Source organism: Drosophila guanche, unplaced genomic scaffold (assembly GCF_900245975.1).
Source record: "Drosophila guanche unplaced genomic scaffold, DGUA_6, whole genome shotgun sequence".
Classification (NCBI taxonomy): domain Eukaryota; kingdom Metazoa; phylum Arthropoda; class Insecta; order Diptera; family Drosophilidae; genus Drosophila; species Drosophila guanche.
This window is the reverse complement of record NW_022995760.1, coordinates 1050149-1074544: the sequence shown is the minus strand read 5'-3', so window position 1 is coordinate 1074544 and position 24396 is coordinate 1050149. Positions and strand designations below refer to the sequence as shown.

Below are 24396 nucleotides of genomic sequence, written 5' to 3'. Positions count from 1 at the left end.
AGACTGGGAAAAACTGGCGACTGGGGCCCCCACACATAATGCACATATGTGTCGCACATCGATGTCCCCGTTCGCTGCTGCCACATCCGAGCAGAGAGCAGCACCCCTGAGATACGTTCCACCCATCGATTGGGTGCATATTTCTGTTACCAGGCAGGAGGCAGGAAGTGGAGGAGTCGGATGTGTGGGTGGTTGGGTTGCTGGGTTGCTGGGCGAGAGATAACTATTTTCGATTGCGCATTTCAGGGCGTTGAGGCGGAAATATTTCAATTGTGAAGCTGACTTGTAATTTTTCATGCACTCCATAAGAAAGGGGACAGAAAGCGGAGATTGCGGTGGGGATGGTGGGAGCGAGCGTTTCTCGATTTTTAAATATATTTCCGTTTTCTATTTTCTATCATTTTTGGTTGGGGTTCCCCCATTTGGGTAACGAATAGAACCACTCAAGCCACATCCTAAATGGATATGTTTCTTGGTAAAGAAGATCCAAGAACGAAAACGATTAAAAATACTTTCAATTATGCCCTTAAATGGTGCTATAATTGTGCCAAATCTTTTGGGATTACAACCATGAAATCTTGCTCTCAATTCAGTTCATATTTGTCCTCGTGTCCAGTCCGTTTCTCGCGGCTTACGATTACGCCTTAAAACACTTTCCGAAGCTCCAAAGATCTGCTCTTCCTTCTGCTCGTTTATTGACTCTCACTTTGACATCCTTAAAAGTGCATCCTGCGAATGTAATCACACAATTAATTCCATCATTATTTATGGTAAGGCACTGCTCATTCGCAGAAATGCAGTAAGCCGCAAATGGTTGCCACCCCCAGTGGCAGTGGCACCATCCATGTGTGCGAGCTGAGTTCCTATGGTTCTCCATATTTTTTAGTTACCACTAAGCCGCTGCCACTGCCACTGCCACTGGGACAATTCTTGGCCGTTCCACTTTTGGAACTCGATTCAAAGCGCATCCCCAAAGCAATTATCACAGCGGCAAGGGCCTCAGTAGCAGCCCCAACCACAGTCCTCCCTGCCTGCACCTTCAATTATCGGCTTAGCTGGAGCTGTTGTGGTCCGCCGCCTTTGTGTCCCTGTGCTCCTGCACCCTGTGGAGCTGCAGCTATTTCTGGACATCGTTTTTGTGGATTTGGCTGGCATTCAATTAGGTATTGGTCAAGCCACTGACTCTGTGCAATGCCACTGAAGATTGTTAAAGAGTTTTTCAGGTGTGGGTGGCAAAAACAAAAGCCACCTCCATAGGCTCTACGGAAACTGAAAACAGACCGGATAAGGGATAGGGCCACTGTTTTTTTTGTTTAATTTCAAACTCCATCTTCCTGCCCGTCTGTGGATTTATTCCTCTAACACTTTCAAAAACAGAAGAAAACGGAAACTGCAACATTCTCGGTTGTTTTTATACCCGGTACTCGAAGAGTAAATAAGGTAAGGAAGGAAACGTTTCCGACCCCATGAAATGTATATATTCTTGATCAGAATCTATGGCCGAGTCTAAATCTGTCTGTCAGTCTCGGGCAGAAGTGACACATTGCATCTGACTCCGAAAAAATGTGACGGAGAGCGGGAAAGGAGTAGAAATACTGTCCCCGCCTTTCACCCGGCAACCAAGCTGCCCTCCTAACCCTCAGACTTGTGGGCCGAGAGAATATGAGAGGAATGTGAACCATGGACGGAAGTTGGTAAACTAAATAACTTTTTTTTTGTACAGTTAAACATATAAGTTGTTCGCTTGCACCTGCACACTGCACATAAACTTTGATTACCGCAGACGCTTATCCATTGCAATGCATTGCAGCGACAGTTTTTTCAGTTCTTTATGTCAACTTCTGCGTCACTGAAGTTTTGGGATGTAAGCTCTATCCATCGTTCGCTCTATCCAGTCCCAGCTATATTCAAAGTTTGCCTAGTGCCCAAAAGAACGCATCGACTTTTCTTTGGCACGAAACGAACAATCGGCTGTTGTCTTCGCATCGGTTTAATTTGTCTACTGAATAACTAATAAATTTAAACCACATACGTATGTGGAATAAATTTAGAATTTACAATTTGAAAACCGCCACTAAGGTACAGATGTACTACTGAGTACCGGGAATAAAAGTTGTGACGCGTAAGAAGCGTCTCATTGTCCCTCCTCGTTTTTTGTGTGTTTTTTGTATTTGATTCTCGTTTAGTACTTAGGACAACAATTATGTTTAGGTTAACTAGCATACAACTATAATCATCACATTATGGCACAATGTATGTTATTTAATCTTTATCTTTATGTATAATTTAAATCTATAGAGAGAGAGTGGGAGACAAAATGAAGACTCACAGGTCAGGCCAATCAATCAAGCATTTATGGTGGCTAATCTATTGCTGATCCATTGCAATATTCCACGCAGGCGTGTCAGTCCTCTCCTCATTCGTGACTCCTGAGTGACTCGCTCTACATCAAATCACGCTTAACTCACGCTCAGTCACGCTTTTGCCAGCACTCGTGACTGCCGCAATCCGCACGACCCTCACGACCCTCACGCTATCAGGCGGCCCGTGGCCGCTGCCAGGTTGCGACTTCGACTGCAGCTGCGACGACTGCTGCCACCGCCGCCAGCTGAACCACTGTACGGCGATGCACCTCCATGATGATGATCTCCATTGATGTGGGTCAGTGTTGTGGTGGTATGGTGGCCCGCGTAGAGGCTCGTATTGTTGCGTGCATGGCGACGACGATAGCGATACCCTGTGATCAGTTCGCGCACCGTCTTCCGGTACTTGTCCGACAGCACGCAGTAGAGGAAGAAGTTCGAGGCGGCATTGAGGGCGGCCAGCAGATTGCAAACATTGCCGGCCACCACCTGGGCACCGTGCGCTATATTCAAATACTGATCGAGCAGCAGATAGATGGCCCACGGCAGTTGGCACACAATGAACAGCAGAACGACGGCAATCAGGGTGATGGTCACACGATTCTCCTGGGAGACGCTGCCAGTGAGGCCAGTGTTCGACTTGCGCTGAAAGCAGGCAAAGGGAAGATTAAAGATCGTTTCCGATCGCATTCTGAGGCTCACCTTGGTGCGTCTTATGCTGCTGGCATTTGTTAGATCCCCGCGTAGACTCTTTGAGCGATGCACCAGCAGGATGAGAAAGCTGTTGAACGTGGCCAGCAGGAACAGCGGACAAAGGACGAACACCACCAGAGTGAACATACTCCAAGCGTTCGAATACAGCTCGTTGTTGCCCAAGTCCGAGGAAATGTGCTTAAAGACAGTCATCTAAAGGATTAAATGGGGAGATAGATTCGGATTATTTTGCTACAAGTCTTTGGGGTTTAGCGACCTCCACTCAACGATTTCTTGAAGTAATTTAAAATATCAAACACAAGCCTGAAGCAGAGCCCCAAGTGGGGCTTTCCTTCCCCCCACTTACATTTTGACAATATTCCGTAACATTAAATGCGAATGCATCTGAGTGATTGAAGTCCCCGCTGCGTCCGGCACGTGACAACTGCAGCAGACTCTCCGTGACCTGCTCCTTGGACTCTGAACTTTGCTGCTGCCACGGCCTGGTGGCATCTAGAGTTTCACTCAGACCCGTCGGCGGCGTCACAGATGATGGCCAGTGCCGGCGGCGTGGCTGTTGCTCTCGTGGAATGTTGCCTGTTGTTTGCGGAGGGTGCGGAGGGTGAGGAGAGCGAGGAGAGCGTGCGGAGGGTGCACCAAAGAGAACAAATATTGTAGTTGCGCCATCACACATGTGTGTGTGTGTGTATGTGTGTGTAGGGATAAACGGGGTTTACTCACCTGGCTCCCCTTCGCTGTTGCCACTGCCATCGTAGAGGGGAAATGTTACAGCACTCGTGATGGTGGTCGCCTCGGGGTCATACTGCTGCTCCGGCTGCTCCGGTTGCTGCCACACTGTCGCAGGCGTTGGCAGCGAGGGCGTTGGCGAGACATTCGCCGGGGTTTGATTGCATGGCTTGTAGGCGTCATCAATCAACTTCCACTGGGTGTCCATTGTGTGCTCGAACGCGGTGGAGAGCGTGGACAACAAACAGAAGAGTGCGACGGCTGTCAAAACGATGCACAGTCAAAGGATGCGTTACCCCGGAGGGGGGCCATCTCTGGCTTCACCCAATTTTCACACCACTCTCACCTGATATCACCTTCTTGGCGAGGGATTCCGTGCAGAACGTTTGCCTCTTCAGCGGATAGCGTATCGCAATAAATCGCTCTATGGTGAAGCATACAGCTATGTAAATGGAGATGTATGCTGTCAGAGCGGAGAGAGAGGAGTAAAGAGAGACTTTGGTTAGACAATCACTTGGCCATCAGTTGCATCTATCCCCCCCCCCTCCCCCCTACAACGCATCTCCCACGTTGCCTGTCAATTTTTATTCAAAATGTTGCGCACTCTAAACGATTGACAAGCCATCCCCGTTCCCCATTCCACGTTCCCCATTCCACGTTCCACGTTAACCGTTCCCTGCTATACCCGCTCTCCGCGTCTCGCGTTTGCGTTCCACTGATGAGCCACGCACTCCGTGGTAGTGGGGTTGGGGCTTGGTTGAATCCCTTGTTGGGGTATCGCATAGCTTTTCGGATTGCTGTGAGCCACAGCTGACCAACAGACCGCTGTAGAAAGGCGCTGCGCTAACTTTGCATCGTAAATTGACAGAGAGCTCAATGAAATTGATGCACCAACAGCAACAGCAGCAGCAGCAGCACCAAGCCATGGCCGCAGCCGCAGGTGCAATTCCAATTGATGTGCCCCCCAAACATTGATGCATGGCTAATGGTTGGTATGGCAGAAGGCAGAAGGCAGAAGCCAGAACAAGTAGGAGTGCCTGGATGCCCATTGTGCCGTTGAAGCTTTGATCAGCTCAATCCAAAAAAACTATTCACCATATCTAAACTTTATGCTCGTTACAAAAGTTGATGCCCAAGAATATATGTACATACATATGTATATTTGTTCTCCTCTTTTACTCACCAGAGACATCGCATAGCCAGACAAAGTATCCGTAGAGCTGCCAATAGATCTCGCAGTGGTACTTGATGTACTCGTAGTGCTGGAGTGTTAGGATTAATTGAAAGGTCAGGTAGGCAATGTCCGTAATTGCCAGGGCCGTTAGATAAATGTTTGTGGTGCATCTCATGCGCTTCCTAAATGGTGACAGGAATCAAATCAAATCAAATCAAAATAAAACAAAGCAGAGAATAGCAATTTGTTTCTCTCTCTCTTCTTCTCTCCCTCTCCCTCTCTCTGTATTCATTTTGTATCTGTAGCTGCATCTGTGGGCATCTGTCTGTATGTGTGTGCTGTTGAAATCAGGCCAAACAATTTGGCGGACAATGCAAACGTTGCCAAAATGCAACACCAATTGAAATACCAAATTGCCCGAAAGCGTTGGCGGAGTCAGCACGGGGAGGACTATGGGATTTTTTTGTCGAAAATTCACACAAATGTCGGCACACTCATAAAAGCCAAGAGATGGACAATAATTAAAACTAACTGTTCAACATTTGCATGCCGTTCTGTTTGCCAACCGGCCACATCGATGCCACGAATGAGCTTCTGTCAGGCATTCATTCAGTCCTGGGATCTGGCATTCATTTCGAACTGTTCTCATCTCATTTTTGAGGAGCTATCTAATCGTATAATCGAATTTGATCTGCCATTCCCTGGTGGGTTGCTTGCCACCCGGAGCACACCTGATGCCACAGTCCAGGTGTTGCAGGGCACACACAACTGTCGCATATTCTACATCCTGCAACCATTTCGAATGTGCTCTCGCCACAACAACAGCCGCAGCAGCAGCAGCAGCAGCAGCAGCAGTGCCACTGAATCGGACTCATCTGCAACCTTGCAGCCATGCCCCGAGCGCCAGGCCCCCAGGGTCTCTTATCTGTTAAACAACAGCAACAAAAACAGAAGACAACATGATAAAGAGACTGTCAACGGGGGCGTAACGAAGCATTTGATGCCCTATGACAGTGACAGGACTGGCCCAGCCAATTGGCTGTCGAATATTATTAATTGGGGAGTAATTAATCAAAGCAAATTACCCATAAAAAGCACGATACATGTATAGAAAGAATTATACGAGTGTGTATCAATAGTCTACAGACACGGCGATCCCCCGCTGGATTTTGCATTTTGGAGCACATCGCATAAAACGACTGGCTGGGGCCATTGTTGTCGGGGTGTTCGAAATGATTTTAAAGTGCAACGCTGGCTACAATTAAATGCCGTGTTTAATGTGCTGCATACCTGTACCCGCTACAGCACACACCACAGCAAACAGCACAACGCACACACAACACACACAACCCACACACAATGGGAGCGTGAGAGTGAGAGTGAGAGTGAGGGAAGCGAGAGAAGCGGCATGCATGGAAAGCATAAAATAAAATAACACTGCTGAATGGTCACGCCCATGCCATTTCCATTTCCAAATCTAAATCGGCTGGGGCCATAATCCCACAACAACAAAGGATACGAAGAGAGAGAGAGAGAGAGAGTGGAGGTGGGAGTGGGAGTGTTAAGAGGATAGACAAGTGCACTTACCGCGTCAAAACATAAATGCTCACTGAATTTCCCAATAGTCCAATAACAAAAACGCACGGCACCAAAATGCGTTGAACAACATGCCGCACTTCCGCCATATCCGCATCCGAGAACATATCAACGCCCGCCTCGGGCGCTGCTGCTGCCGCTGCTGCCGCTGCTGCTGCTGCGTCCTCGGAGGATTCCAATGCCGCCGTCCCCATTGCCTCTGCTTCGGCAAGCGTTAGTGTTAGCGTCGATGACATTGTCATTGCTGCAGGCGCCGCTCAACCAAAAGGCAGTCCCGCACAAATTGGAGTTGTGGCCTATTGCCCACGAAGCACTTGAGAGCTTGTTGATTCCGAAATAGGATTCCAATTCCGATGCCTATTCCGATTCCGGATTCCGATTCAGATTGCACTTTTGACAGATCCGTTTGGTTGCCCCCCTTAAAAACCCCCCAGGAGTGCGCAAAACTGCAAAAGAGACAGAGAGAGAGAGAGAGAGAGGAATGATAATTAAAAAATCTAAAATCAAAAAGAGTTTATTCAGCTTACACCTGTGGGACAGGGACAAACCTACAAGTGTACACAATTTGTATTGAATTTGTGTTTAGTCCTCCAAGCACTGGGTGTTTGAGGTATTTCAGTTGCCATTTGTTAGGAACCAACAGTTAGCGGAAATTAATTAAAGACAACTATTAATAAACAAATAATTGGAAGGAAAGTTTTCTCAGGAACAGACAAGCTTAGAGAAGCATCTATGTACATATTAAAACATTGCAATTATTCTTTAAGTGCATTGATATAATATTTCAAATGGTATATGTGTGGGGTTAAAAGATATCCATAAGGAGAAGACCCGTAAATGGATACCTTAAAGCAGCCCCAAGACGTTGTTGTCCAAGTTGTGTCTTGCGTTTCGTTTGTTGTGGCTAAATTTTTCACACAGCCACTCGGATATTTTGTCTCAAATTACATTTCCCCTTGAACCACACACAAACACACAGCACTCACACACACATACAATGCCCACCCACAGCGTGAGTGAGAGAAAGAGAGAGAAAGCTCACTTATTTATTTGGTTTTCAATTTCGGATTTTGTTCTGTGCTTTTTCGCTTATTTCTTTTCATTCACTTTGTGGAGTGTGTGGTGTGGCGGTGGGGGTAGCCGAAAATGTTATTGGACCACCATCGCCATTGACCTCAAAGGCCACCCACCAGCCCACAACCCCCAACCCCCAACCCCTAACCCATCCTTTCTTCTGCCTTTCTCTCCGCCTAGAGCAGACAAATTGCGCGTTAAATAAAACTGCAATTGCAATTGCAACTTAAACAACAACAAACTAAATAGAAACGAACGAAAGAAACCCTCTTTCGAGGCATAGGCATTTCATGCCCTGTCTTGATGGATTTATCCGATGTGTGATCATCAGTTATACGATTCATAAGGCACTTTGACTACAGATGGGCACAAGATCATTCGACCTTGTTCCCTTGGTTCCTTCTCTTGCGCTACTAATATACCCCGCCGTGGAAAGGGTAACAACAAAACCAGAGAGCAGCGGCAGCCACAAAATAGAAATAAGCGAAGAGCAGCTAAAAATTGGAAAGCGTTTTAAAAACAATAAAAGTGGAAAAATTCCCGCCGTTCTGCTAACGCCTCGGCCAACCCCATCCCCACTGTCATGCAGAAAGTGGAAAATTCGCAAAATTTGCACGTATGTACGTGCAACAGCAACAGAAACAACAATCGGCACCCGAAAACGACCGTAAAACGATATTCGTTGCATAAAGCGCACAAACCAATAAAAAAAAGTACAAAACGAAACAGGAAAAAACGAAAAGAAAAACAAAGGAATAGCGAAAAGTGTGTGTGTACTTCTGGCCGCCGCACAGCTGATGGCATTTTGAGGAGTGTGGGAGGAGTGCGGCAGATCGCTGGGAGGAGCGCGGAAGTTGTTACTTTTTGTATACTCACACATCGAACGATTGGAGAATTTGTTAATACAATACACAACTGATACTTATTTTAGATAAGGATTGTTCCTTCACTACTACTACTCGCGTGCCTCGTTCACTGTCGATCGCTGCTGAAGACGATGGCGCCAGACATATATATGTATATGTATATGTGTATGTATATATATATATATATATGTACATATGACAAATACAACCAGTTCCTGGAAATTGTGGTACGCTGCTGCTTTTATATAAACCAGCCGCAATTGGCAACATTTTCATCGTTGCCATTGGGAAATAAAGGGTTGAGTGCGCACAAAAACTGAGCAAAATAATTTACTTTTTCAGTTTCCAGAACATTCAAAATGACCGCAGACTTATTTTTTAGTGTTTCGCATGAACTTTGTATCGACACACACTAACACCCCAACTCACACACACTATTCAAATTGTGTGTTCTATTGGCACTTCGCGTGAAACTTGAAATCAGATTGTGAACTTCAAGAAATTTAGACTCAAGAGCATTCTCATATGTGTGTATGTATGTATGTAAATCATAACTGTAATTGTAATTATCTGGTTCATTCCTCGCAACGTACATACATATGCATGGATGTGTGTATAAACATACATTTACAATTGTATACATACATCATTCGGCTGCCTTAGAAACACGTTGCCCAACATATCCGTTTTTTTTTTTGCTTGTGCTTTACAGAAATAATAATTGCGATTTTGTTAATTGATTTGCATGTATTTTAATAGACATAAATACATATGTAGGAACACATTTCCAGCCTAAGGATAACTTTGAAGCTTATGTGTGCATTTTTGAATTATTCGAATTGGCCTTCTTCGCCTTTTTATAATTCTTGCGAACTTTTTTGTCCAGAATGTACATGGCATCTTCCACATCACCCATGTGGCGCCGTTGGTTATATATTGCCATCTTTTTGAATAGATTTTTACAAGCCATTCGTTGAGCCTTCTGCGGGTAATTATCTGTGGATGGAGTAATTATGAAAGACAAACATTTCAATTGTTCAGTTGAATTACACTTACCTTCCCCATATCCACATAACGTGTTGTATTTCGCCTTGCACACAAATTCATTGTTGACGTTCACCACATATGTGAATACCACACCAGGGTTCCGCTTCTTGCCCATTGTTGTTGTTGATTTACTTGCAACTGATTTTAATTATGATCCCGTAAATGCGACACAACCACTCGGCTCTAGATTTTTCTAGCAAATAACGATTGACTCTGACCCAGTTCGCTTCTTTGATCAAATGCGAAGAAGGAGAATGGTAGAAATGTTGCGCGATCGAAAGAAGATGATCGCAACTTGCAAGCAGAGGCATAAAACATCCCTGCGTCAGAAGGAGAGGAATATAGTGCAGAGCTCGATCAAAGCGTTAGAAGAGGAACGCTGCATGAAGTGTTTTTTGAAGTGCTTCAAATATTCACCACGCTTGCTCAAACGTTTATAAGTAATTTCACCATGAGCTGGTGGGCCTCGAACATGAAGCAACTATAAAGGAGGGCCTGTCGGCAGCGATCCTCGGGTAATTTCCCCCCGACGACCGTGGTGGGACGCAATTATGAGCAGCTTATACTCTTATTATTGTAAAGTTTCTCTCTCTCTCTCTGCACGCCCTTTTACTCGCTCTTGTTGACAGCATTGTTGCGTTTCCCATTAGAAAGCCGACGAGCCCTTCTTTATAGTTGCTTAATGGGCCTCGAATGAGAAGGCACTGTGGTGAATCCGTCACCTATTACTAATTTCACCATGGGCAATTAGAGGAGTAGCAGCGGACACTACTCTGTTTTTTTATTGCAATAATCTGCTCTAGCTCTACTACCACTCTGCAGGCAATGCTCTTAATGGCTCTTAACGGCTGCTTCGTAAACCCTAACAAATCCCAACCAGAGATTCACCTACGCCGCCACAGCAGTTATCAACGTACATGCATACATGTGGATGTACATATATATATATCTATGCACATATGTACATATAAATGTGAATATTGCAGTGAATGAGAGTACGAATGAATAAGGGAGAGAGAATAGCTGTTGGTAAATGTGTGCGGTGCCGGTGTCAGGCAACACATCAGCATAGAATAAAATACGAACAAAAAAAATAGAATCATTCTCTCACACTCTTACTTTATTCCTCTCCATCTTCACTAAATTTCCCATTTGCAGTTTCCTCGCAAATCTTTTGCACTCAGACAATGCTTATTTGCGTATTTTGAATATTAAATATTAGCATATGTATATGAAGCTCAAATGTTGTTGTTGTTTCATTTTGATAACAAATTAAAATAAAATATTTAGGTTTTCAAATATGTTACTTTTTTTTATAGAAACAGTTTTAAAAGGCTTTAATATGTTTAAAAACTGATTGACACTTCAGTTCCCAAATGCTTCCCAAATATAGAGACAAATGGCATTAATGGGTATGCAGAAAACCCTAACGCGTCTCATTCAATATTTCTCTTCATTCTCATTCTCTCATTATATTTTTCAGCCTCTTGCTGCTATCTATCTGCCTCTCCCACTCACACTCCACACACGCGTCTGCACTCTCACGCGAGTATGTGTGTGTCATTTCAGGCACAAAAAACAAAAGCTGCCTAAATTAGCACACACACTCAAAAAAGGAGGCATTACGGTACGCAGTAGGAGCACGTGCGAAAAAAGGCAACGGTCCGGCCGCCTACCGCCAACAAGTGCAAGCGAGATGTATATAAATGCTCGAGATCTCGCTGCCACACACTCACATACGCTGCTCGCGTGGAATAGTTTTTTGAGGGAGAGGTGGCGCATTTTCAGTTGCGTTCGATTCGACATCAAACATGGATCAAAGTGTTCCATTGTGTTTGTGTAGGCGCAACCAATCCACGCAAGTGCTTACTCGATGGACAAGTTTGACCTCACCCTATGCAATATTTAGCTTGAATTGCTCTCCACACACACTTCGTTGCTGCTGTGGTGCGTGCCTATACTCTTTGCGACGAGAGAGCATAGTTATTTTCAAGTATAGTTTTCGAAGCATATTCCAATCAGATGTATTTTTGTAGCTAATGCATTGCAATGCTTCAAAAAGTATGTACGTACATATTTATGTACATATGTACTTATTGTATTCTGTCATAGCGAATATAATCACTGCAAGGGCATCAAAATAACTTCGACACCCTTAAGCTATTCTTCGTTCCTTTTTTCCGCTGCGTTCCACTTTAGTATGACCAGATTCAACAGAAATACCTTCGCCAGCTCCCCCCGCTGCTGTTGCTGCTGCTACTGCTGCTGCTGATGTTGCTCCTACTCCCTGCACTTCACTGCACCGCCACCAGCACCTGTACCGGCACGGGCACGGGCACTGGTACTGCTGCTTCGGTGTATTTTTTCCTTTGCATAATTAGTGAGTGGCTTAGTGGGTAGCAGCGGTAACAACAATAGCGTGGGAAAGTCAAGTGGCTGTGTGCCATTTTCTCAAGCCACCAACAGCAGCGGCAACAAAAATGTGCCTTGTCCCTAATTGGCAACAAACTACAAAGAAAATGTAGAAAGAACTTTAAGGAAGGCGGAAAGGAAGAGAGACAGCGGTCGCCTAGAATAGGAGTAGAGCGGATAAAGAGAGAGAGAGAGAGAGAGGGAGAGTGAGAGAAAGAGAGACCTGAGGCCATGTTTTTTACGCCTGATTATGACAAGTTGCATTTATGCCGCCCGCCCACATTTAAAATGAACTTTAAATGGAAAAACTGACAGGCAGGAAAATCCACACTTTTCCTTCAGAGACCTCTTAGACCTCTTCCTGGCACCTGGCACCTGGCGCCTGGCGCCTGGCGCCTGGCCCCTGTCACCCAGGCATATAAATCTAGGAGTGGAGGCCAACGAGTAGTCAACGGTTTTGTAGACCTTGTTTATCGTTTTTGCCTTCTTTACGTTTTTAGAACCGTTACCGCTGCCGCTCCCCTTCACCGTGACCACATACCTCGAACCTTTTGCTCGTGCCATAACTTTACCCTTCCATGCTTCACCATGTTTACCATGGATATGCAGCGGCAAGAAAATAAAGTCAAATAGTTACAACAGCATCATGAAGAGGAAGCTTGCCCAGAAGCCAGCTCCAGCCCCAACCCCAACCCCAGTCCCAGTCACAGTCGCAGTCAGGGGTCCCTCAGTCCACTCACTTTCTGTCAGTCCACTCGCTCTGCCAGTCAGTCAGTCAGTCAGAGAGTTCGTCTTTCAGTCATTCAGTCAGTCAGCTTCAAGCTCAGTCCGACCACCACACTGCCAGCAGCAGTAGCAGCATCATCAGGCTTTGCGGCAAAGCAAACAGTCAACGATGCAAGTGCGGGAGATGGAGATGGAGATGGAGATGATGGTGCACGGAACTTGGGGAGAGTTGTCCCTGGGAATGCGTACAACAACTACATACTGGCTAGACTTGGAGCAAAGGTTATGCGACTGCGAAGGTTCCTATGTATGTATGTACATACCTATCCATGAATTTACCTCCTCCACTTTCTTGTGAAAAAATGTCGCCCCCTTATCAAACATTCTTTGACGGATTCCTTGCCATGGCAGAGGAGTGCACTGGACAGCATTTGCATTTGCTTTGCGAGTTTTGCACTTTAAGAAAAAAAAAAACAACTCTGTTTATTAGAAACAAAATTGCTTTTAATCCTTCTCCGAGCTGTGGCAGCCACCGCTTCGTCTCAAAGCAGAGGGAATTTATTTCAAAGGAACTGAATCAAAGGATGCAGCAACGTATGAGTAACATTCTTTCCCTTGAATTACATTAAAACTGCTTCATAATTGCCTCCACTTCAGGCTTCACATGTTGTACCATGAGCAAATCATCAATTTGATGATTTTTATATAATAAGAGTCAGAAATGGAACTCCCTTGAAAGAGTGCGGTGAAGAGGCAAGTTGCTGGCCAAGGCACAGCACTGCTCTGACAGGCCATCCAACTGGCAGATTTGGCCACTGCCCCAGTCCCAGCCCTTGCGAAGAGTTGGTAGCATCGCTGGGAAGTGTCTTTGAAGCTTTCAGCTGGCACGGCTGGCATTTCTTTCTTTTTCTTTTTCTTTTTCTTTTTATTTTTCTTCTTTTTTTGACAGACAAAATTGCATTTCGCTCAAGGTGTGACCAGGGTCCAGGAGTGCAATGAGCAAAAGTCTCTGGCCCCAGGCATTTGTACATAAATCGTGTGACATTCACGTAACGTGTGAGTGGAAGGAAGCCAGAAAGGGGGCAGGACACACACACACACACACACACACACACACATAGACCAAACCCAGAATCAACGTCCATTGCCATAAAACTTAAACAAAATATTTATGCACAGGACTCTGCATGCTGCATGCTGCATTATGGCTGCTGCCTGCTGCAAGCTTCTGCCTCAAGCTACTTTTCAATTGCAGCTGGTGAATGGTTTAAGAGGTACGAAGGGATGCCGGAACTCTGGTTTGCTGGTTGCCCGTGTGTTGCACGGCCGTGTGGGGGACACAGCTCTGGAGGGGCCTTAACTTATCAACATGGAATGCAATTTTCCAAACTGTCTATTTTCTATGCAAATTCGCTTGCATTTCATCACGCCGCATCCCGCTCTCTCCCTCTCAGTCTTCAATCGTTCACGGCATTCCCACCCACAGGACACAGGACACAGGACACAGGACTAGAGCCAAAGGAGAACAAAATCAGCAGCATAAAAAACGAGCAGCGCACAAACATGCAAATGATATGTGTTGCATCATAGTGTGGAACGAACCACCCAGCAGCCATTCCACTTGTGTGCCAGTGCCACCACCCCTCTCCATCTCTTGCACACTCCCACTCTCTCTCTCTCTCACTCTCTCTGGGTGTCTGTACATAATATGTATTTATGTACATACTTACATGTTTAGCACTCAAATTACGACAAAGATTCTTCTTGATTTTTCAAATGTAAGCAGTGCATAAATGGGCAACCTTTTCGGTACTGTAAACCACGAATTAAAATACAGCTAAAGCCGATGGGTATACATTTTACTTAGAATGTGAAATGAGTACTGCACGAAGGCTCAGTTTTTAAGCATAATTTATTTTCATAATTCTTAAGCTTCACAGATCTTGCATCTTTTCAGCATCTTTTCTTAGAGTTAGGTTATTCATCTTCCTGAGAATAATTTAAACAAAAGCTCGTCTGATCGGCCGGCCGGTGGTGTACACCCCAGTCCTTGAAGGAACACTCCATTAGCACGCCAACCACTCGATGATGTATGCCTAATTAGTGCATTTGCAGTCGAATTAATTCGATTAGTGGCATTATTCACAATTTTCTACGGCTGTTGTCGGATGGTTAACCAAGCATTTATTTATTTAGCATTATCATTTTCATTCATTTTCATTGCCATTTCTTTGGAGCGAATCTCTCTCTCTGTCTGTCTCGCGCTTTCGTTCCGTCAATTAGTTGGACAGCCTAAGGGGCGGAAGGGCGTTTTTGTCAGGGCCATTCGCTCAACGAGCCGCAAACTTTCCCCGTTGCCGTTCCCGTTCCCGTTCCCTACTTTTCTCAAAAGAAATTAAAACCAAAAACGCGGGCAACAAACAACGACAACAAGGAGGAGAAGGCAGAGGAAGACACGCAGAAGCAGAACAATTGGAATGAAAATTTAACAATTCTGCAACTCTAATCTGCGTGGCAATAAAATGAAAATGCTGCAAGGAGCAAAACTTTGCCACGCGACGAGCACAACAAAAATACACACTCACCAATCCACAATACTCGTAGAAACAAGTGGGGAGGGAAACTTAACACCGACATGCCGACACCCTTTAGCTTGTTGTGGTACAAAAGCTAAGGCAATTGTTGTACATTTTATATGCCTTTTTGATGTGCAATTCTTTAAGAATTATGTAATAGATTTTCCTGATTGGGCAGTTGCCTGAAAATGTGTATATGCCCCGCCTGGCTTGGGGCCAGCGAAAAAAGAAAAGCGTCACGAAAATGCGCAGACAGCAAAAGCGGAAAGTGTTTATACGTACTAGTATGTACAGACGTATGTATTTATGTACTATGTATGTACATATTTATGTATGAGTGCTACGCGCTATTTGTTGTTGTTGGCCTTGCTAGGGATGTTTGCAGTTTATCCTGGCATTAAGAGTATGTGGTTTTGATGGCAATGGAAAACCAAGAAAATTATGAGACCAACTTTATTGGCGCAATTGGATTATTACTGCAACTCAGGACCAGTTTAGTTGCCAGCTACGAGCGAGTCTAACCGATGCATCATCAATGGGTACCAAATGTTTCGCTACCTCCGCAAAAAGTCCTTTCTTTCTTGCCAGTTGTTGTTTTTGGAAGGGGAACGGTAGGAGGGGTGTTGCCTCCATTGTTGCTAAATGTGCTGCGTTTATTTAGAAAGTTATTTCTCTTTCGCTCAGCGTCGGCAGCCTTAGCAAAAAAGTAACTAAAAATAAGCTCAGCCAAAATAAAAACATTGTTGCACATGTCCCACACCACGCACCAGCAGCAGCAGCAGCAGCAGCATTACAGCGTCCTCGTTGCCCCAAACCCAAAAAAAAAAAAAAAAAACTAAAACAAGCTTGCAACATTGTTGTCTGTTATTCTGGCTGAAAGCAGTGCCTGCCGCTGGAGCAGGGGGAGGGAGAAGGAGGGATTCCCCGAGTCGGAGTCGACATCGTCGTGCGACCCCACCCAATGCCGCACGCCCGCTTGCCTCATTAGCTTGCTGGATTGCCATGGATATGCTAAAAGGTTTTTATTATTATTTTATTCACTTTATTTGCCTGTTCGCTCGTCTTTCGTCTGTTGTTCTTGGTCTTGGTCTTGCTCTTGTTTTTTTTTGTAGTTTTCCTTTTCTTTGCTGATGATTATTAATGGATTTATCTCGTTGGGGTGTTGCTGGGGGGCAGCATCCGTTTTGTTTTTGTAAATTCTTTCGGCTATCGTTACCCCAAGACATGGCTTTGGTCTAAGATATATTTTAGGCTGGCCTTGTACTCGCTCCGGATGTATTTACATGGCAGTCGAGGGCGGCTGCTGGAAGGTCTTTCTCGTTACAAATATTATAATAATAATTATTATTGTGTCCAGAGATAATCCTACTCTACTTTTACGTTTGGCCAAAACTTAGTGTCCAATAGGCAGCAGGTGTTGGCCAAGCAGATATTGGCTTGGGGCCTAATTACCTTCACAAGCCAGCACATATATTATGTCCTGAAGCCTGCTACTGACGTTGAGTCAGTGTCTGCGTCCAATGACCACAGCACTGACAACTTTCACTGTTCTTAAAGCCATGCTCCAGTTAGTTTTCACCTCTCATTAAACTCATTTGAGTACCTGTAAGACCTACTGTAAATGATCGATTTACTTAATTATTATTAAAGGTTATTGAAAGTAAATTAAGAGCAAGGAGCAAGAAAAGGACATCCACAGCAAAAATATATAAGTATTGAGGCTCAAATGTACCTGGCCTCTATATTTTTCAACTGTCTTGGCTTGAGTCTTGTTTTTCCGCTAATGCAATAACCTTATAGATAATGTTGTTAATAAAAGTGATGCCCATGCATCATATATTTTATTGAACATTCATAAAAGGCTCATGGGAAATTGATTTTAAAAGCGATTCGATACTCTACGCTGCTTTAGATCATATCCAAAATGATTTGCATGGGAAACCGTACATTTCAGACTCCAGACTGCTCTTCTCTGTTAAATGAAAAGCCGCCTGAAGACCCAAAGTCTTCCATAAATAGACTGCAAAATAATAAACATTGTGGATTCAATTATAGTTGCACAAATATATATTTGCGCACCAGTGACAATCAGTTTGCCCACTGAGTTTGTATATTTAAAAATAATATTTGTGGATTTGGCCACATGTACATGTGCCACACCCCCTTGTACACCCCCACACTCTATGGTTACCATAGAGATGCTGCTGCTATTATTATTATTTAGCCATCATTTGGCTGGCAGTCAATTGGGCGTTTTGTTTATAAACAAAAGAAAACACCAAGAAAAATGAACGAAAGAAGCAAAACAATTTTTGATGTAGCTCATAAAAATGCCAAGAAGAAAAAGTAAAGAAAAGCCAGCAAGACACGATGAACAACACCCAAAAAGAAAAGAAGAAAACAAGGAAAATAATAAACACGAATCGCAAATATTTGTAAGCTTTCATCGGCTGAGGTGGCAACAGGAGATGCTGACTGCCGGGGGGTAGAGTTAGAGGGCGACTGCTGTTGACGGAGGTAAACAGCCAAGAAGGCGTACAGAGAACAGCCGAAGCAACGGATACCCTTTGATGGATGTAACATGAAGCGTAACACGTTTCCAAATGGAGTATCCTTCACATTTTTGTATGCTTCTCAAAGTCACAAACCCCACGGGTTTCTGTGTGCCAAAGAGTACATTTTTTTGTGTTGTGTTGCTTTTTCGCGTTTATATTTTTAGAGTCAGTTAAGCAGACAAATTCGCTTTTCATACGCATATTATTCGCCTTTTTATTCTCGCATGCGACATCAACAAATTACGCATACGCCGTGTGCGACTGGGGGCGAATCAACAACCAGTAAAACACAAACAACAAACAACAAACAAAAGCCAAGCAACAAATTTATGAAATTTAATCCAATGGAAATGGAAATGAGAACGAAAGCCGAGCACATTGGGGACAGAGTGTGGAGGCGACAAAATGAATTCAGTGTCAATTAATTGCAGAAGCCGCTGGCTGGCTGGCTGGCTGGCTGGCTGGCTGGTTGGATGGCTGGTCTCTGGCGTTTGCGATGCGGGCATTGGCAATGGCATTGGTTTTGCTCCGTTAATGCTGGAGGATGCGCGAACCCGAAGAGCCAAGCATTCAGCCAGCCGCAAGGAGAATGTTTTATGATTGCTGATGTCGCACTGCTGCCATCCTCCCACCATCACAGCAAACAATCCCCACTCGAGCCGCTCCTCTGTTTGTTTTATTATGCGTAAGAGATTATAATGGAATTAATTACGTATACGCACACAGGTGGACGCAGGACATGGCACACACTGCTGGCCACTTAATTAGTACGTGGGGGTACATGTATGCCGTTGATGCCACCGCTGCTCTGGATGCTTATTCCAGGTGCCTGCTGCCTGCTGCCTGCTCTGCTGGCTCCTCTGTGTTTGCTTATATTTAATTGTCTGACGGCTTTTGGCAAACATTTTCGTTGGCGCGGCGGCGCTCTTTTTTATACGTTTCTTCGTTTGTTTATGTTTTATAACGTTTTTTTTTTATGCGCTTACGCCATAAATCCGGCAAATACCCTAACACACATTTGCCACCGGCGGCCAGACACACACCCAAAACGTAAACATTTTGTAGAATTTTTAACGATAAAACGAAAAGCACTCAAAGAGATCGAAGAGATCGTCTGCTGTTCATTCATAAATCAATTTGGGAATAAGCTGAATAAAAGAAAATTCATTGGGAAATGCATGTAAGCGGGAATATATTTCAAGCTGCAACAAGAAGAACTCTAGCTTTGACCTTTGATATAAGGATAAATATTTATCCAACAATGGTAACTTTTTGGCATGTTTTTGAAAGCATTTTTCAATGCCTTCACTATCCATAAAGAGGGTATTGCCAGCAAACTGATAACCAAGTGGACAGAGCCGACAGAGTTTGTGATATTTTTCTTTCAGCCTGACATTTGCATTTGCATAATTAATCAATTAATGCTGCGTTTCTATGGTCACCCCAATCCAAATTAGATTTGTTTATAGCTGTTTTGTGGGGGCATAAATTGTGACTTATTTAAATTTCGATTTTGATATTCAGATCCAGCGATTGCACATTTTTAGGCCGCGCACGTGCCCCCAAACGTGTCTATGCACAAATGTCAACTAAATGTACTGTGATACCCCCAATATTCATTTTTCCTAAATGGTGGGCTAGGGTAGAGTGGGCGCCATGGGCAGCATATTATTTGATATGCAACTTGTTTGCTTTATCGCCAATGGACATGTCAATTATTTAATGTTTAGTGCCTTATTGCATTTCAATTTTTGCAATTTTTATCGCCAGTAATTTGATATTCACAGAGATTACGTGACGTGCATCGGGGAATTTCTTTCCCATTCCAAATGTTCATGGCGTTTATCTTTTTCTTGCTTGTTTTGAAGGGGTGGTGGTTCCTTTAGAAAGGTTGACGTTGGTTGTGCGAAATGAGATGTTTATGGACTGCACCATTTCGATATCGATGCCGTTTTTCATTCATTATAATCCCTTCATTAGCTAAGCGGACATTTGTAATGGAGATTTGTTTGCCTTTGCTGGCTCTTTTCGATGGGGGAAGAAGTCTTTCAACCAATTCTTTACTGTCTAAAATATCATTATCATAATGGATGTTTTACTCCTATTAATCACTGGACTTAAATGTATTGTTTAGTGTCTAAGAAAGATTTGTCTGGGTCCAACTTCAATTTGCTCAAAATATTAAGAAATACCAAAGATTTGTATACTATATCCATATCCCTGGGTTTTGTTCCTTTTCTTTAGCCGCTTTTATCCTTTGATCTCTCAAATTTGCCATCAAAATTCTTGGGAAACGTGTTCTTTCCACTTTCGATTCGTTTGACTCATTGTGTGGTATGGTAATCCCCTAAGATGCCCAAGCACCCAGGTTCCACTTAAGAAAAATCTCGCACGACATTGAGGTGTCAAAAGTGTGCGCCTCCCCGCCCTGCACCGTCCCGCTCCACTGTGGTCTATTTTGGTTTTGGAAGGTGGGTTCGTCAATTCACAATGCTAATGGATCTTTTGGGCAGCAGCAACTTCCGCCACTGGCACTGCTGTCACTCTCCCAGCGGCGGCATCTCCTCACCTGACATTTGAATGCATTTGATTTGATATTTTCTGTCATTTGCGTGTCGTTGTTTTCCTTAGTTTTTCCTTTTTGCTCTTTGCCTTTTCGCCTTTCTGTTTTTCTAAGAATGATTAGTTTATAGCTGCGACTTGTCCGTCTCTGTTTAGCTCTGTACCTCTCGGTGTCTGTGCCTGTGTGACTTTCCTCTCTGCCGCGTTCGGCTCTCGATATTCCTGTATCTGTGAACGTCTTTTGGCTGTGCATTTGTTGTTGTGTTCTATGTGCTGTCTTTGACATTCTATTTTTAAACAATAATAACAAAGTACTACGTAAATAATATGCCCCACTCTTAATTGCATTTTCTAGTTCTCTCTTTTTTTTGTTGCTGCTCTTTAACCACCTCATTTGTTCCATCTTTGTCGTTGAACATTTGTTCGCTCTTCCTTCGGAAATCGCAGAGGCAGCCACCAATTTGTGGGGTAAGATGTTGTCAAAAGAATTTAAGAATTTAATGCGCTTAAATTCTGTTCATGGGTTTGCTTATCTTTCGTTCACTCTAAGCTGCTGCTAAGCAACGCTGTGATAGAGCATTAAAGTGAGACTGCGCGTAGGAAAGGGTAGCGGTACAACTCTGAAACTGATTTCCAATATTTAGCCAAACGCCAGAGTCAGTCTTGAATATGCGATGGATTTCATTTGGACTTTGATGGGTTTTTTTCAGTTGGATTTTATGGGGGAAATAGGGGAATGGCCAGCGCTAACTTTCAATTAAAAATCCATATAAAATTCATGACTGAAGCGTCGCCATCGATGTTTTGGGCCTTGCATTTTTACAAGCGTTGCCAATGGCCCCCACGTCCCCACGATGCTTTCCGGCACACAACAGAAGCGCGTGTATAAAAATTTGATTTGGTGTTTGGGGCTGGGGGGTATGCCAAAAGTTAAGCCATTCAGCAATATCTGGCATATTACAGGCCCCCTGCGATGCGAGGCGAGGCACTCTTTCAATTACAATTTCGATTCAATTACAAACTGTGGTGCAAAATGCGAAATGCGAAATGCAAAATTGAAAATGCATTTCCACTTGAATGCAAAGGCGATCTTATCTCCGTCTGCATTCTTGGTCAAGCGATTTTCCTTTGAGATAAATGAGAGACAAATTCAGAGGAGAAATACTCAAATATTTTCGCTTGGCATTTGGTGACGTGCGGCGATCGTGGGGTGCGATGGGGAAAATAAATGAAATAAATATAAATGTTGCGCATAAAAATCTATTTGTGATTCAAGGTCGCGTCATCAGTTTCTCTTAGTGGATAGTGGCCATATAGGTGGGATATATATTGTGTGTGAGGAAAGAGATCTGGCAAAGACAAATCACTTAAAACAGCGACGAATATCTGCGCTGCACTTTGGCAGATTGATCATTGCACTCAATTATAATCACTATAATCATGATTGAGTATTGATGACTGAATGCTTAACACCTTGAAGATGGTTTAAGTATAGTTTGATGTGTTTTTATTTGTTTAAAGAATCATTATAGCTATAAAAACAAAAAACAAAAAAGAAAAGCTACAACCCAATTCGGAACATGCCTGTGCCAACATTTCATCGTTATGGCCACCTTTTCTTTGGCTTTATGCTGTTCGTTTCTTGGAATATGATGTCTAAAAATCTCTACGTACTTAATGTATTGGATCATCGCTTCTCGATGCGCTCCTCTCGCGTTCAACATGTGGGCCACACACTCTCTAGTGTCTCTCTCAATGGAATAGACCTTCTTTATGCGGCAGATTGTTCAATTATTCAATTGTGAACCTGAGACGAGTCCGGTGGAGAATGATGATTAGATTTATTGGATGCGGGATTAGCTTGCCCCTGAGTGGAGCGCAGGGTGTGGGCCTCTCCCTGTCTCCGCCTCGCATGGTAATTGAGTTCGAGCCTCGAGCTCGTGGCTTGAGAATGTGACTCCCAGAGCATCATGTTGGCTTCTATTTCTTGATCACATTACTCGTTTTTTTTTGTGAAAATTCATTCCCCATTCCCTTCTTTTCTGTCTCTCTCTCTCTCTCTCTCTCATTCTATCTCTCTCGTTTTTTTGGGTAAACGATTTGATTTGTCGTCGCGGCTTTGAATTGAAATGGAAATGTGAAATGGTAATGGTACTTCGTTCAATATTTTAATCATCTCTGATTGCCCCCGTGTGGAGCCCGCTTTGCTGCCACTCTGTTCTATATTGAGACGTCGCTCTCAAATTGTTCGTGGACTATGCAAATGTAGCGGAAATACTGAAAAAATGCCACTCGTTTTTTTTTTGTTTCGGCCCTGGACCATGTACGAGTGACCAGTTGGCAGTGGCAGTTGCCAGTGCGAGTATACCTGTATGTATGCGGTATAAGGTAAGCCATACAAGCGAGAGTATACATATGTGTATGTAAATATGTATCTTTAGGGGTTCCTGAATGATCTCTTCAGAAGTTTGCTCAAGTGTGTCACTTGAACGCTGACCAACAGCGGGCCAAACAATTGCTTTTGAATATGAATATCGAGTATATTTGATCTGCTCTCCGTCGAAAATCATTCAAATACGTGTATATTAAGCTGGAACATAGTATTTCGCATACACAATATGTAAATGCATGTGTTTAAAGTAGATGAGCAAATTTTTGGTTATGTTCTCGTACCTGGTTCTTTGTTGGTGTTGATTTTTGTGGTGTAATTTGTGTGGATTTTTTTTGCCCGATTGTTTATAGCACTAATTGTATTTTTGGTCCAGCCATGCGCCTGTCATTGAGGGTTAATTAAATTATTCAAATATTTAGACGCCCTCACTATAATTTCATTTTGAAATTTTCCATATTTTATATCTCGTTTTGCCACTGGTGCGAGATATTTGTCAACACGCGATGTTCCACTATTTTTCGTGACACAAACGCAAATATTTCAGAGCGACACAAAACAAAGCAAAAAATCACAATCATAATGAGCCGAAGTGGTGGAAGAAATGTGCTCCACATGGGACACACAAGTATGTGGCAGCAAAAACAAAAACACACAACAAAAAAACCAAATGAAAATTGTTTGAAATTTGTTTGGCAGCCGCGCCATGGGGCATTCTTTGTCACCAGCTAACGAACAAAATGTTATCTGCATGCATATAGTTTTTCCAATAAAAAAGAAGCCAAAAAACTGATTGCAATATTCAGTGAAATGAAAAGGTATTACTCCGAGAGATATGCAAATTAGTTGCCATCTAAATGAATGGACATTTAATTGATGTTAATATCGAGATCCGATAAAAACCATAACTAGAACTATATTTTAAATCGTTTTATTTGTTAAGTAAATTAATTTTATTTCATATTTTGCTTTTCATTTTATACGATTTAATTGGAGCACATTAAATGTGTTTCAGTTTGTGGGGTTTTTTTTTTTGGTATTAATTGAGATTTTTAATCTAATCCTTTTGAGAAACAAGTTTCTAATTATCTTTAATATTTTATATCAGTTTTTGTAACAGCCACTTAATGTTTTAGCTTACATTTCTTTCAACTACAAATTTAAGAATTTGTTTTTTATTATTGCATTCGAAATCTTTACATCCAAGCTCAATTTCCATAAAGAAAACAAAAACCAAAAAAAAACACACACAAACAAACCCTAAAAGAGCGCAGAAAGAGATAGAAGTATCGGCGAAACGAAACGAGAGGAAGGGAAACGACGTCGCCAGCGCACGTAAAGATCAACGGAAGAGCATCGCGAGGAGACTGAAAAGCCCCGTTAGACACAGATCTCATGCCGCCAGACGGCAACGACGATGCCAATGCCGATGACGGCGGGCAGGTGGAATGGAAAAGGAAGAGTGCCAGCCCAGAGGGGTGGTGAAGCACACCACGCATCGCGTGGGCAACCGGCATCAGTAGTGGCAGCGGCAGCGGCAGCGGCAGCGATCATTTAGTCAAATGATAAATGATACGAGCAGCGCAGCCTCGCCTCTGATCTGCTCTGATAAAGCT

General features: G+C 43.5%; 1 protein-coding gene across 1 annotated transcript; it reads right to left on the bottom strand.

The window, feature by feature from the left end:
• Positions 1 to 2149: 2149 nt before the first annotated feature.
• On the bottom strand, positions 2150 to 24354 carry LOC117590792. The gene is made up of 9 exons (XM_034283747.1): positions 24040 to 24354; positions 23065 to 23294; positions 6565 to 7019; positions 4987 to 5159; positions 4150 to 4266; positions 3798 to 4064; positions 3424 to 3653; positions 3066 to 3269; positions 2150 to 3008 (listed from the first exon to the last, which is right to left on the bottom strand). The coding sequence occupies exons 3-9, from the start codon at positions 6813 to 6815 to the stop codon at positions 2529 to 2531; spliced, it is 1722 nt and encodes a 573-aa protein (XP_034139638.1). The 5' UTR covers positions 6816 to 7019; positions 23065 to 23294; positions 24040 to 24354; the 3' UTR covers positions 2150 to 2528.
• Positions 24355 to 24396: the final 42 nt, after the last annotated feature.

Excerpts from the sequence above, each read along its gene's own strand:
- LOC117590792 (XM_034283747.1), bottom strand. The coding sequence starts at position 6,815 with ATGACAATGTCATCGACGCTAACACTAACGCTTGCCGAAGCAGAGGCA. Across the intron at positions 5,160-6,564 it reads AGCATTTATGTTTTGACGCG|GAAGCGCATGAGATGCACCA; the intron begins GTAAGTGCACTT and ends GTCACCATTTAG. Across the intron at positions 4,065-4,149 it reads CGCCAAGAAGGTGATATCAG|CCGTCGCACTCTTCTGTTTG; the intron begins GTGAGAGTGGTG and ends TCGTTTTGACAG.